The 12,215-nt window shown below is 48.1% G+C and overlaps 1 protein-coding gene across 1 annotated transcript in view; it reads left to right on the forward strand.

Moving 5' to 3' along the window:
- The window catches only part of LOC147123566 (uncharacterized), a 34,540-nt gene extending 24,496 nt beyond the window's left edge, over positions 1–10,044 (forward strand). Inside the window, exons 8-9 of the mRNA XM_086004731.1 lie at positions 3,241–3,384; positions 9,064–10,044. Of these exons, the coding sequence (XP_085860857.1) occupies positions 3,241–3,384; positions 9,064–9,198 (279 nt within the window). The 3' untranslated portion in view covers positions 9,199–10,044. The remainder of the gene's footprint in view (positions 1–3,240; positions 3,385–9,063) is intronic.
- The last annotated feature ends 2,171 nt before the right edge of the window (positions 10,045–12,215 follow it).

A 12,215-nucleotide genomic window follows, 5' to 3' on the forward strand; every position in this document is an offset into this window, starting at 1 on the left:
GATGCTACCCCGAACACCAGCCGGTTGTATTGATAGAGACTTTTATGAGTGTTGATCGTGAGGTATTGTTTCGAGGCTTCATCTATCTCCATTTGCAAGTACGCCTGGGCCAGATCAATCTTGGTGAAGCGTTTACCTCCAGATAGCGAGGCGAAAATATCCTCAACCTGTAGAAGCAGATATTGTACCGTGTGAAGGACTGGGTTCACTGTCACCTTAAAATCCCCACAGATGCGGACCTTCTTTGGTTCCCCAGGCGTATTACTCAACGACCTCTTCATTACAGGGACGATGGGTGTAGCCCACTCGCTCCAGTCTACTTTGGACAGTACTCCTGAATGTTCCAACCCTTCCAGCTTTGCTTCAGCGGCTGGTCGGATCGCATAAGGCACCGGTCTGGCCTTAAAAAACTTTGGACTTGCATTATCCTCTATTTTAATCATTGCTGTTATGCCTTTTAGTGTTCAGAGTCCCTCCTGGAACACTTCTTGTGCGTCAGTTAGCATTTTTGACAGTCGTCCATGTGTGACGTCGTCATCCCTTTTGGCCTCAACCTTCAGTGCCTGTATGGAATGCCAATCTAATTGTATCTTCCGGATCCATTTACGTCCTAGTAGTGGTGGTCCTCCATCTGGCAATACATATAGGTCCATTTTAGGTATTTCCTGGCCTTTGTATATCACTTTCACCCTTATTTTTCCTTTGGGGTAGACTTTTTGCCCCGTGTACGTCTTCAAGACAATCTCTGTAGCTTTCAAGGGTATATGTGAAAATAGCCGCTTGTAGACCCTTTGGTTTATGACTGTTAGGGCTGATCCAGTGTCCAATTCCATTTTCACTTGGACTTCGTCTATCTTGAGTGTGACCCAGATAGCCTGGTGATCCTCCATTTTGGTTATCTTATGTAGTTTCAGACAACCCAGCTCCTTGCTTCCGGAGTCTGTATCACTTCCCTGTTTGTCTGAACTACTGTCCATCACCTTATGTACCTTTTTATACTTCTCCTGTGGAGATTTCTTGCTGTTGGTTTTCTTCCCTGACCTGCAGACTCTTGCTAGGTGTCCGGTTTTTCCACACTGTCTGCACACTTGGCCCTTGAACCAACAATCCTTCTGGTCGTGTTTTGTTCTGCCGCAGCGATAACATCTTGCGGTCTCCGTTGTATCTCTGCAGCGCCCCGTGCGGCTGCTTCGTGTGATACTGCCATGCTGAAAGCCTTGTCTAGCGTAAGATCCTTTTCTGATAGAAACCGTTTCTGGGTTCCTTCACTTTGAAGCCCACACACAAACTTGTCCCTTAATGTATCTGATAGTCCCACTCCAAACTGGCAGTGTTTCGATAGCTTGCGCAGTTCCGTTAAGTACTCAGCATTACTTTCGTCTTTATGCTGGTTCCTTTTGTGGAACTTAAATCTTTCTGCTATCAGCAGCGGCGTGGGGCTTAAGTGGTCCTGTAGGATTTCTACTATGCTTTCAAAATTCTTATCCATGGGCTTCTCTGGGGTTATCAGGTTTCACAGTAAGCCACAAGTTTTTGCACCCATGGAATTTAACAAAACCAGTGCTTTCCTAGCATCTGGCACTTCATTCGCCCTGCAGTACACCTCAATGCATTCCACATATGTCGCCCAATCTTCGACTTCATTGTCGAACGCCGTGATACTGCCACTCTTCGCCATCCCTGGGTGTGATTTAACTGTCTAAAATGGCGTCTCCCGCGCTCTCCCTTCTTCTCCGCTGGCACAAAATGGCGTCTCCTGCGCTTTCCTTCCTTCCCGCGCTCGCCCTTCTTCTCCGCTGCGGCTTCTAAAAATGGCGTCTCCCGCGCTCTCCCTTCTTCTCTGCGGCGTCTCCCGCGCTCTCCCTTCTTCTCCCCGCAGACGCGGTTCAGCCTTTGAGCCCTGGCTGTGCTCTGCGCGTTCTCCTGTGCGCCTTTCCCGTTGCCGTCGCTCGGTCCTGAACCCGGCTGCTGCTTTACCCTCTCTCGCTCTGTTTGTTTTTCCTCGACGCCACTTGGTTTTCAACCCCCGGCCGCGCCCTGTGCGCTTCACCCTCTCTCTTACCCCGTCGATGCTGCTTGGCTTTTCTATGCCGTCGGTCGGCTCCAGCCGCCGCTGTCCGGGAAGGGTGTGCGCTGTACCTGTTGCCAGTCTGTTGCTGGATCGTTGTGGCTGGGGAACCAAGCCCAGCTCTCAACAGCCTCTCCTGCGATGTTTACTCTCTGCCGGATGACTGGGCGGTTGCTCGTGGTCGATGCCCGTGCTTCTGGCCTCGACTTTCTTCCACCGTCCTCCCGGAGCGAATCCTTGAAGGGAAATGCAGAGTTGCAGGCAGATTCGAATCGACCTCGTCGCCACTGTTAGATCCGTGATTCTTAAAGTAGGATGTTTCCCAATAACTACACGGAGGCTGTAACTTAACAATCAACAGGTGCTTACTGGAGTAGAGTAGTCTCAAGACTGGGGGTACAGAGGCATGCTCAAGGCTTATATACAGGTGTGGTCACTGCCGGTACTACAGTATACAGGAGCTGTAAAAGTAGTTCTCTCTTAAAGGTACATACACTACACTGTGGAGGGTATTTAATTTTAAAACCTGCGTGCCACAGGGTGGGGTGTTAGCATTCTGCGTTGGCGACCCAGCGAGAGAGCAATAACTACTTAAATGAGAAGTCTATTCCTTGCGAGAAAAAATATCTTGCAATCTCGAGTCTTGCTAGTTTTGTACTCATATCTTCCAGTTCTGATTTCACACTTTAAGTTAAAGGGGCACTGCCCTTCATGAAACAGCATTTGTTTGTAACGACAATGTAGCAATTGCATTGAAATGCATCATCATCATGCCATTTGAGTGTGATGTTCTAATTTGTTTAAAGATTTTTTTCAAATGCCTTTACCTGATAAGGGTATCCCTTTAATTGGCCTGAAAGGTTTTAAATGTTGAATAAAGATATCTCCAAACCCATAAGAAACCTGCTCTTGCCAAAACAGTAGCCAATGAGATTTTCTGCGTCCTCATCTCACCAAAGCAAAGCATCCCTCTCTATACATATGTTAAATTATTGTCTATAGGATGTAAGCAAATACTATTATCACTTCTGTCAGCCTTTGTTTTGTGGTTTCTAAATGAAAGGCTACATTAATAAGTCACTTGCGTATCCTATCAATTACAATGTTGCTTAATAGTCCTGGGTACCTTTTCCAGAAAAATGACATTCTAATTATATGCTTCATCCACTCAGGTGGGAGTAATCGGTTCTTCAGTCACTGACTTTCAAATAGACGTCGGCGATGTTTTCTTCTTTCCCATTGGAACACAGCACTACGTTAAAAGCACCTGTGTTGAAGATCTGCTATTAATCCTTGCCTTTAGGACAGGAGACCAGGTGAGAGCATAGTCCTGTTCACTGGAGGTGGTTGAGGCGAGGAACTGCAAAGTATCAGGATCTAACTTCTGTTGGTCTTCTCTACATTCTTTTGAAACCCATAATTGGTGTCACCTAAGCATAAGTTGATCTATAGCTTCTTAGTTCCTACACTTATCAACCTTGCAAGAATGGGCAGGGATTCTGCTCCTAGCCTCACACTGATGTACCTCTAACCAGCTTCTTAGGCAAATGTTCCTGGGTTATTCACCCTCCCATCTTCCTTGCCTTCACCCTTGCAGAAAAAAAACAGTGGCTTCAGCTTGGAAGCTCATCCTGATACCACAGTGGGATTGGGTGCTCATGTGCACAGTCCATCTCCTACCACTGCAGTGGCCCAATGAGATCCAATACATTGGGAGGGAGTTGTGGTTTGGGCATTGAATGGGCGTGATATCAGCAATGCATCTGTGGTGCCACCCAATGCAGAAGCCCTTTCACTTTTAGGTTTGGGCCTCGGTAACATTGTCGGCGAGCTACAGGAGCAAAACAGGCGTCCGGCTGCAGCTCGCAGCCTGCAGTGATAAATCGGCTGGTTACTCCACACAGAGCTGGCAAGCAAGGTCTGTTGGGGAGGAGGAGTAGATGCCCAGTTTGTGGGGGGGGGGGGGGGAGGGGAAGGCGAGAATGGGATGAATCCCAGCAGTTATGCCAGGATGCGCCCATGTGGATTTTTGTGGTCAGTGGTCTAGGAATTCAGGTGGTTTGTGCCCCCTGTTACTGCCACGAAATGTAAAAAAGGCAGCAGCCAGCGCTCTTATGCCAGCTGGTGGCGGCTCCCACAGCAGACGCCATTTTGCAAGTGCCAGTAGCGCTGCCAGTAAACGCAATTGCCATAGGGATTTAAATGGCCGAGATCGTGACGTCAGTGAGTGTGCAATGCTCACTTGAGGCGTGATCTGCAGTATTTGTTCTCGCCATTGAACTTAGCTGCATGTCAAAACAATGACAGGGAGAGCAGGCATCCAACAGCAGGAGGGAGGCTGCAGCTGTGATATTTAAAGGGATCAATAGCAATCACTTGCATCTGACATGGTTATGCAGTTTGAGTGGCTGTGTGCTACTTCCTGCAACTCCAACAGCTTAATTCAAGTTTCTTTGGTAACAAGTAGCATTGTTGCAAGTGAAGAACTCCCTTGTTAATTTTTAAAAGGTTCTGTCAACCTCGCACTCCAGGATCTATGGCAGAGGGAGCGGAGGCAGCAAGGAAGACAAGAACATGCACACAGAGGGAGGAGGAGGAGGGCCATGAGGGCTCTCAACAGGAGGCCTTACCCACCTAGGGTCTTCCGACAGCACTTCTCCTACCTCCAATTAATCTTAGGAAGCTTTGCTTCACCAAGGGGGTGGTCATAGAACTCTGCCACCTCCTGCAACCAGACCTGCAGCCTCAGAGCAGGGTGACCACGGCTCTCCCAGTGGGAGTCAAGGCCACGGTGGCCCTCAGTTTCTTTGCCAGCAGATTCTTCCAGTCTGCAGCAGGAGACATAGCTATCAGCTCACCGTCCATCGCTGCATCTGGGAGGTCACAGAGGCTCTCTACACCAGGAAGAGAGAAGCAGGATGAGCGTGCTGGTGGCTTTGCCAGGATAGCGGGCAGCCCCATGGTGCAGAGCGCCATTGGCTGCACACGTGTGGCTTTGCGGACACCATATAACAATCCTGAGGTATTCCGTAATCGCAAAGGCTACCACTCACTTCATGTACAGTTGATGTGGGACCACGCACAGCGAATCCTCAATGTCAATGCCTGCTATCCTGGCAGCTGCCATGATGCCTTCATCCTGCGCTAGTCCAGTGTGCCAGCACTCCTCCAGCCACCACAGCAAACTCGAGGATGGCTGCTCGGAAACAGAGGCTATGTGCACAAGACTCCCCTCCACAACCCCAACACTCGTGCCCAGCACTCATATAATGAGAGCCATGCTGCCACCAGGAACATCGTCGAGCAGACCATCGGGATACTGAAGCAATGGTTCCGCTGCCTTGACCGCTCGGGAGGAGCCCTGCAATACTCATCAGAGCAGGTGTCCCATTTAGCGGTGGTCTGCTGCATCCTCCACAACTTGGCCATCGTGAAGCCCTTGCCACCAGGGATTGCGGGTCCACCTCAGGAGGAGGATGAGGGAGCGGAGGAGGATGAGGACGAGGACCAAGAAGAAGGAGGCAGGCAGCCAATCGTCCATCCAGACGGGCTGTCCATGAGCGGCTCATCAGACTCCAATTCGAATGAATGAAACCCCAGATCCCCGTTGCTCACTACATCACCATCATACCAACCCTGTGTCTCGAAATATCACATCCTTCTCCTGGGCACAAAGCTGAAATGAGAGACACCATAAAGATTCCAAACAAAATGAATAAATTTATCAATAATCACAGGACACATATTTATAATAATACTGTTAACCAATCACCCTTGTGCAATCCCTTAGTGTCTGTTTTCCTAACCTAGTACTCCTACGAAGTTCTCCCCTAGTGGCTGCAACATGTCTGGTGGAAGGCTCCCGAGTTTCATTGCAGGAGACTTCAGACGGCCTTGCAGGACGACCTCGAGCAGCTCTGGGCCTCGAAGGCCCGGCTGTAGACTGCACCACCTCGGCATGGGCGGCAGTAGTCTGGGCTGGCTGGCTGGCTAACAGGCAGCGCGGGAAGGGCAATGGTGGAGTGGCAGTGGTGGGAACAGGAATGCTGTCATCCTGAGAGAGGACAGCAGAATCCTGCTCCGCTGACCTACTGCCACGCCCTTAGTGTCTGTCTTTCGTGTGGGTTTTCCTAACCTAGTGCTCCTACGCAACGTTGCACCTCAACATCTCTAGCAACCTGTTGGAGCACAGATTGCTGGCCTGCTGCGAAACCCTGCAAGCCCCGATCGATGGTGGTAAACCCAACCACGATGGCAGCAGTCAGAGGTAGGGTGGGTTCAAGCTAAGATTGCATGAGAGAGGTCTGAGTTTCGATGGCACCAAGCAGGGATTGCATGACAGCAGTCTGAGATTCTGCTGCAGCACTAAGACATTGGGTGGCTTCCGCCTGTGCTGCAATGGAAGCTGCGACATCACCCAACATGCGCGCCATCACGTCTGGGTCACCACGGTCTCTCTGGAAGTGTAGGATCATGTCCAGGCTGGAAATCCTCAGCTCCATGCTCTGCTCAGAGCCCCGTGCAATGTTGGAGGCAGACTCCTCAATGTTCTTTGACATTGCCGAGAAGCTCTCTGGCAGCCTTGCCATTGCACCCATCGAGGTCCTCAACTGAGCCATGTGCAGCAGAACTCACGTGCGAACTCACCCTCCGGGGAGTTAGCCCCCGAGCTACTCATTGCCCCGGCCTTGCTGCAGCCCACTCGTGCCCGGTGTCTCACCCTGTGCCGATCCCGCTTCTACACTAGCCTCTAAAGTTTGCATAGTGCCAGTTTCTGAGCTGGTGGGCTGCATTTTCATTGAGGAGGCGTGTAGGAGGCGGGCTACAACTTTCGGGGTTGTAGTCCCGCCTCCATCGAGTTGTGGCCAATCCACGCAATTTTCACTTGATTGACCTTGTTGAGCCCACCCAGTGGGCTCAGCAGGCCAATTAAGGGCCACCCGGCAACAGGTGACGTCACAGATTGATATTTCATCTGTCAAAAGCTTTTGACAGATGAAATATCAGCGTTTGACAGCTCTTTGAAGCTGTCAAACACTGAATCTGTACTCCAAGTCAATTCCTTCCTCTCAGGCTGATTTAGCGATCTCTCCAGAACAGAAAGCTGAATGCTGTAACTTTTGACAGCTGGTGGCCATTCTGCTTTCTGTGCCGGTGAGGTGAGGGATTCCCGAGACCGGAAGGAAGGAAGGCTGTAAAGGTAAGTAAATGTAAGTAAAACTTCTTTAAACACTTTACACACACCAAACACACTTACCTCTGCACTCATGCACCCATCGCACACCTGAACACCGGACATCTCGAGCTCTCCAAGCCCTTCAGCCTGACGGCCCGCCTCACTAACTTGGCGTGGTTTGGAGCTGTCGGGAATCCCACACTTCAGCAATAAAAATAGGGATTAGGCTAAAAACTGCCTGTTAACTACCTGTTAACAGGCAGTTAATTGGCACTAAACCCTTCCCGCCTCGGGGGAGGCGGGTCCCAGCACAGGTCGGGTATCCGCCTCCTTTGAAACTGGCATGGAGGCAGGTTGGGGGCGGGATGGGTTCATGCCCTCTGATTTCGAGATTTTAACCCCCCACAAGCCTCCAATCCCGCCTCCACAGCCCAATGAAAACCCTACCCGGTGTCTGCGAGTGAGACATGCAGTGACATGGTGTCTTCTTCGCCCTCTTCTTCTACCCTCTTGCTCTCAGCAGTGCCCTCCGGGACAGACTGCTCGGCTGCTTGTTGATTATCTGAAAGCAGAAAGGCACTAGAGTCGGGTTATTGTGAGGGGTCGGGGCGGGGAGGGGAGCAGGAAACCAGAAATGCATGCATACAGCATGAGTACCTTGAAAGTGAGAAAAGATTGTGGGTTGAGGGGGAAGTGGGATGTGAGAAGAAGGATTAAGAATGAATATACCATTGTTGTCCCCAAGAGGTTCAGCCTCTACGGTGGACACTCATCTCCAGTACTCGCTCCTCAAGCTGGCTTAGCTGTTGTATGTTCGCCTGGCCCCGTCTGTCTGCTCCTGCTCACGGCAATTATGTGCGACCTTGGCCTGCAAGAGAAAGAGAAGTGTTGAGTGAGTTTAGTGCAATGTGTTTGGGTGCCGTGCCTACCGTAATTGAATAGCTGTCATTGTGTGCAAGGTGCGAGATGTGGGTGTGAGTGCTGATAGGTAGAGATTGTTGCTTTGAGTGTGCTGGGGGTGTGGTGCATTGAGCAGCGTGTGAAGCTTGTGATGCAGATGGTGGTATGTGGCATTTGCAAAAGCCTTCACTCACCTTGATTACACGTGTGAGGTCGTTAAACTTCTTCCTGCACTGGATGTGGGTCCTTGGGACAACAGTGCTGGCCGTGACATGGTCTACAATCTCACACCACATGGATGTGCATTATGAGGGCCTCCTGCCAGCTTGCGGGTATAGAACTGCCCGCCTCCTCTCCACCGTGAATACCAATACCTGCAGAACTTCATCAGAGAACCTATGGACTCTCTCCCTCCATCTAGGTTTCTGCCATGATGATTTGTAACTGTCTGTTTCTTGTCCTTAAGCTTCTTTACTTTGCTGTTGGGGCAGCTGAAGATCTAACCACCCTGACAATAAGGTGCTGCAGCATTAATGCACCTCCCCTTTAAGTAGCAGAAAAAGCCTGTGGCAATCATGACTGTGAATTAGACTGGCCCCAATATTGGTCCACCTGTTGAGTATAAAGCCAATGAGCAACAGATTTAGTGCTGAAATCATGACTATAATCATGTTAATGAAGAGTGAGGATGAATTTCGCGTGCTAACTAGACCATTTTCAGGTGGCGCAGCTTAACCTCATTTAGTCTTAACACTGCCCATTTCTTGGTTATATCCAATCTCTAGGCCATTATCTTTAAAGGAAGTCTTATGCACACCAACAAATAATTAAGAATAAAATACTAGCCTGAAGAATATCTAAGAACTCATTGGAGTATAAATTCTTGGAGTATTAACGTAAAGCTTTCAATCTTTTGTAGCTGGAAACTCTGGATATGGACGACTACTTCCATGCAACAGCCAATCAAATATTAGCCCAGATATTTTTCAAGCCACAGAATGAATTCAAGAAAATTCCAGTGTTTGATCAAGACCAGGCCATCAATCTGCCATAACCTATTCACCACATATAAACAGAATGAAAGATTGAAGAAACTGCCACAAAAAAAGTTTGTTACGTGTATTTGAAATGTAAAAGTCTCTGGCTGGGATCTCTCTTGATGGATAAGTTCGTCAACGCATTGTCTACTGTGGAACTGTGCGCCACAGATCCTGAGGACATGGCAGGTGCTATATAAATGCAAGTTCTTACTTACGAGCTCAAAAGAAACAAAACGAATCAGCCCCAGGCGGAAGGAGTTTTCCTGGACCTGCTGGTAGTTTTGAGAAAAAATACTTTGAGGAACTCATACTTTAAGTATTTTCATGGGGTGTTGGTGAACTTAATAATGTGAAAAATAACTGTGCTCTTTGTATTTAAAAGTGAAAATGATAATCTAAGATGCTTTAGAAAGATCTATACAATATATATTTTTGAAAATTTGTTTTATTAGATTAATGCTGAAACTTTAAAATCACAATCATATTTGACCACGTTTGTTTCTGCTGAATTATTGCTCGTGCCATTTTTTTTTAAACTACCTAATGTTTATTCCAATTTTTTTCAACTATTCCACTTAAAATGGTGGAACCTATTTTAAAAGCTGTCTCCAGTGACCAGTTCGTAAGTGAGGTCAACAATGAGTCTTCCTTTCACATGGAAACTCAGGAGAGCAGATCACAGATGATGCCCATGTATTCCAATGTCAGTGCCCAATTGTACATTATTAGGGACTACAATTTGAATCCAGATTTGAATCTGCATTAGGAAACCACTTTGTAACAAACTAATGGAGCATTTTGCCCATTTTTCCTTTTCTGTATTTTTCAGCTTAAAATAAATTATTTTGAAAAATACCACACTTAAATTGGAGTTATGCATTCATCTAAACGATAACATCATGGCTTCGAGACAAGCTAGCTACAGAAACTCTGTGTTCTGAACAATGCCTCCTGTTGTATTTGAAATGATATAATATCTTGTTTGTGCTGCTGCTTCAGTGAATAGCTCTACCTGTTTGTAAGTTCACTTTATGTTTGGTTTGGCTCATACTATCCGTCTTTTGAAGTAACATGAGAGGTAGTGGAACTCCTATGTAATATCTGGTAGCAGAAAAATGGTCCATTGTTTGCCTGTGGCATGTTATGTCAGATTACTTTGTGTTTGAGGTCACTTTTCAGTTTAAGGGAGCAATGGCAGAGCACTTGGAAAACAGTGACAGAATCGGACAAAGTCAACATGGATTTACAAAAGGTAAATCGTGCTTGACTAATCTACTGGAATTTTTTGAGGATGTAACAGGTAGAATAGATAAGGGAGAACCAGTGGATGTGGTGTATTTGGACTTTCAGAATGCTTTCGATAAGGTCCCGCATAAGAGATTAGCGTGTAAAGTTAAGGCACATGCGATTGGGGGCATGGTACTGACTTGGATAGAGAACTGGTTGGCAGACAGGAATCAAAGAGTTGGAACAAACGGGTCTTTTTGCGAGTGGCAGGCAGTGACTAGTGGGGTACCACAGGGATCGGTCCTAGGACCCCAGCTATTCACAATATATATAAATGATCTAGACGAGGGAACTAGATGTAATATCTCCAAGTTTGCAGACAACACAAAGCTGGGTGGTCGTGTGTGCTGTGAGGAGGATGCCGAGAAACTCCAGTATGATTTGCACAGGTTGGGTGCTTGGGCAGAAACATGACAGATGCAGTATAATGTGGATAAATGCGAGGTTATCCACTTTGGTGGCAAAAACAGGAAGGCAGATTATTATCTGAACGGCAATAGATTGGGAGAAGGGGAAGTGCAACAAGACCTGGGTGTCCTTGTGCACCAGTCGCTGAAGGTAAGCATGCAGGTGCAGCAGGCGGTTAAGAAGGCAAATGGTATGTTGGCCTTCGTAGCGAGAGGGTTTGAGTACAGGAACAAGGATGTCTTGCTGCAGTTGTACAGGACCTTGGTGAGACCACACCTTGAGTATTGTGTGCAGTTTTGGTCGCCTTATCTGAGGAAGGATGTTCTTGCCATGGAGGGAGTGCAGCGAAGATTCACCAGACTGATACCTGGGATGGCAGGAATGACGTATGAGGAGAGATTGGGTCGATTGGGCTTATACTCGCTGGAGTTTAGAAGAATGAGAGGGATCTCATTGAAACTTATAAAATTCTAACAGGACTAGACAGACTAGATGCAGGAAGGATGTTCCCGATGGCCAGGGAGTCCAGAACCAGGGGTCACAGTCTAAGGATAAGGGGTAAGCCATTTAGGACTGAGATGAGGAGGAATTTCTTTACCCAGAGAGTGGTGAACCTGTGGAATTCTCTACCGCAGAAGGCAGTGGAAGCCAATTCATTAATATATTTCTTAAGGCTAAAGGGATCAAGGGATATGGGGAGAAGGCAGGGACAGGGTACTGAATTTAGATGATCAGCCATGATCTCACTAAATGGCGGAGCAGGCTCGAGGGGCCGAATGGCCTACTCCTGCTATCTTCTACGTTTCTATATTTCTATGGCATGCAGCAAGACCTGGACGACATTCAGGCTTGGGCTGATAAGTGGCAGGTAACATTCACGCCACGCAAATGGCAGACAATGACTATCTCCAACAAGCGAGAGTCTAACCACCGCTCCTTGACATTCAGTGCATTACCATCGGCAAATCCCCCACCATCAACATCCTGGGGGGTCACCATTGACTGGAAGCTTACTTGGAGCATCCACATAAATACTGTGGCTACAAGACAAGGTCAGCGGCTGGGTATTCTGCGGCGAGTGTCTCACCTCCTGACTCCCCAAAGCCTTTCCGCCTTCTACAAGGCACAAGTAAGGAGTGTGATGGAATACTCTCCATTTGCCTGGATGAGTGCAGCTCCGACAACACTCAAGAAACTCGACACCAGGACAAAGCAGCCCGCTTGATTGGCACCCCATCCACATTCACTCCCTCCACCACCGGCGCAACATGGCTGCAGTATGTACCACCTACAAGATGCACTGCAGCAACTCGCCAAGGCATCTTTGACAGCACCT

Source organism: Somniosus microcephalus, chromosome 2 (genome assembly GCF_052327205.1).
Source record: "Somniosus microcephalus isolate GS21.2 chromosome 2, FLI_Smic_1.0, whole genome shotgun sequence".
In the NCBI taxonomy this organism is placed as follows: Eukaryota; Metazoa; Chordata; class Chondrichthyes; order Squaliformes; family Somniosidae; genus Somniosus; species Somniosus microcephalus.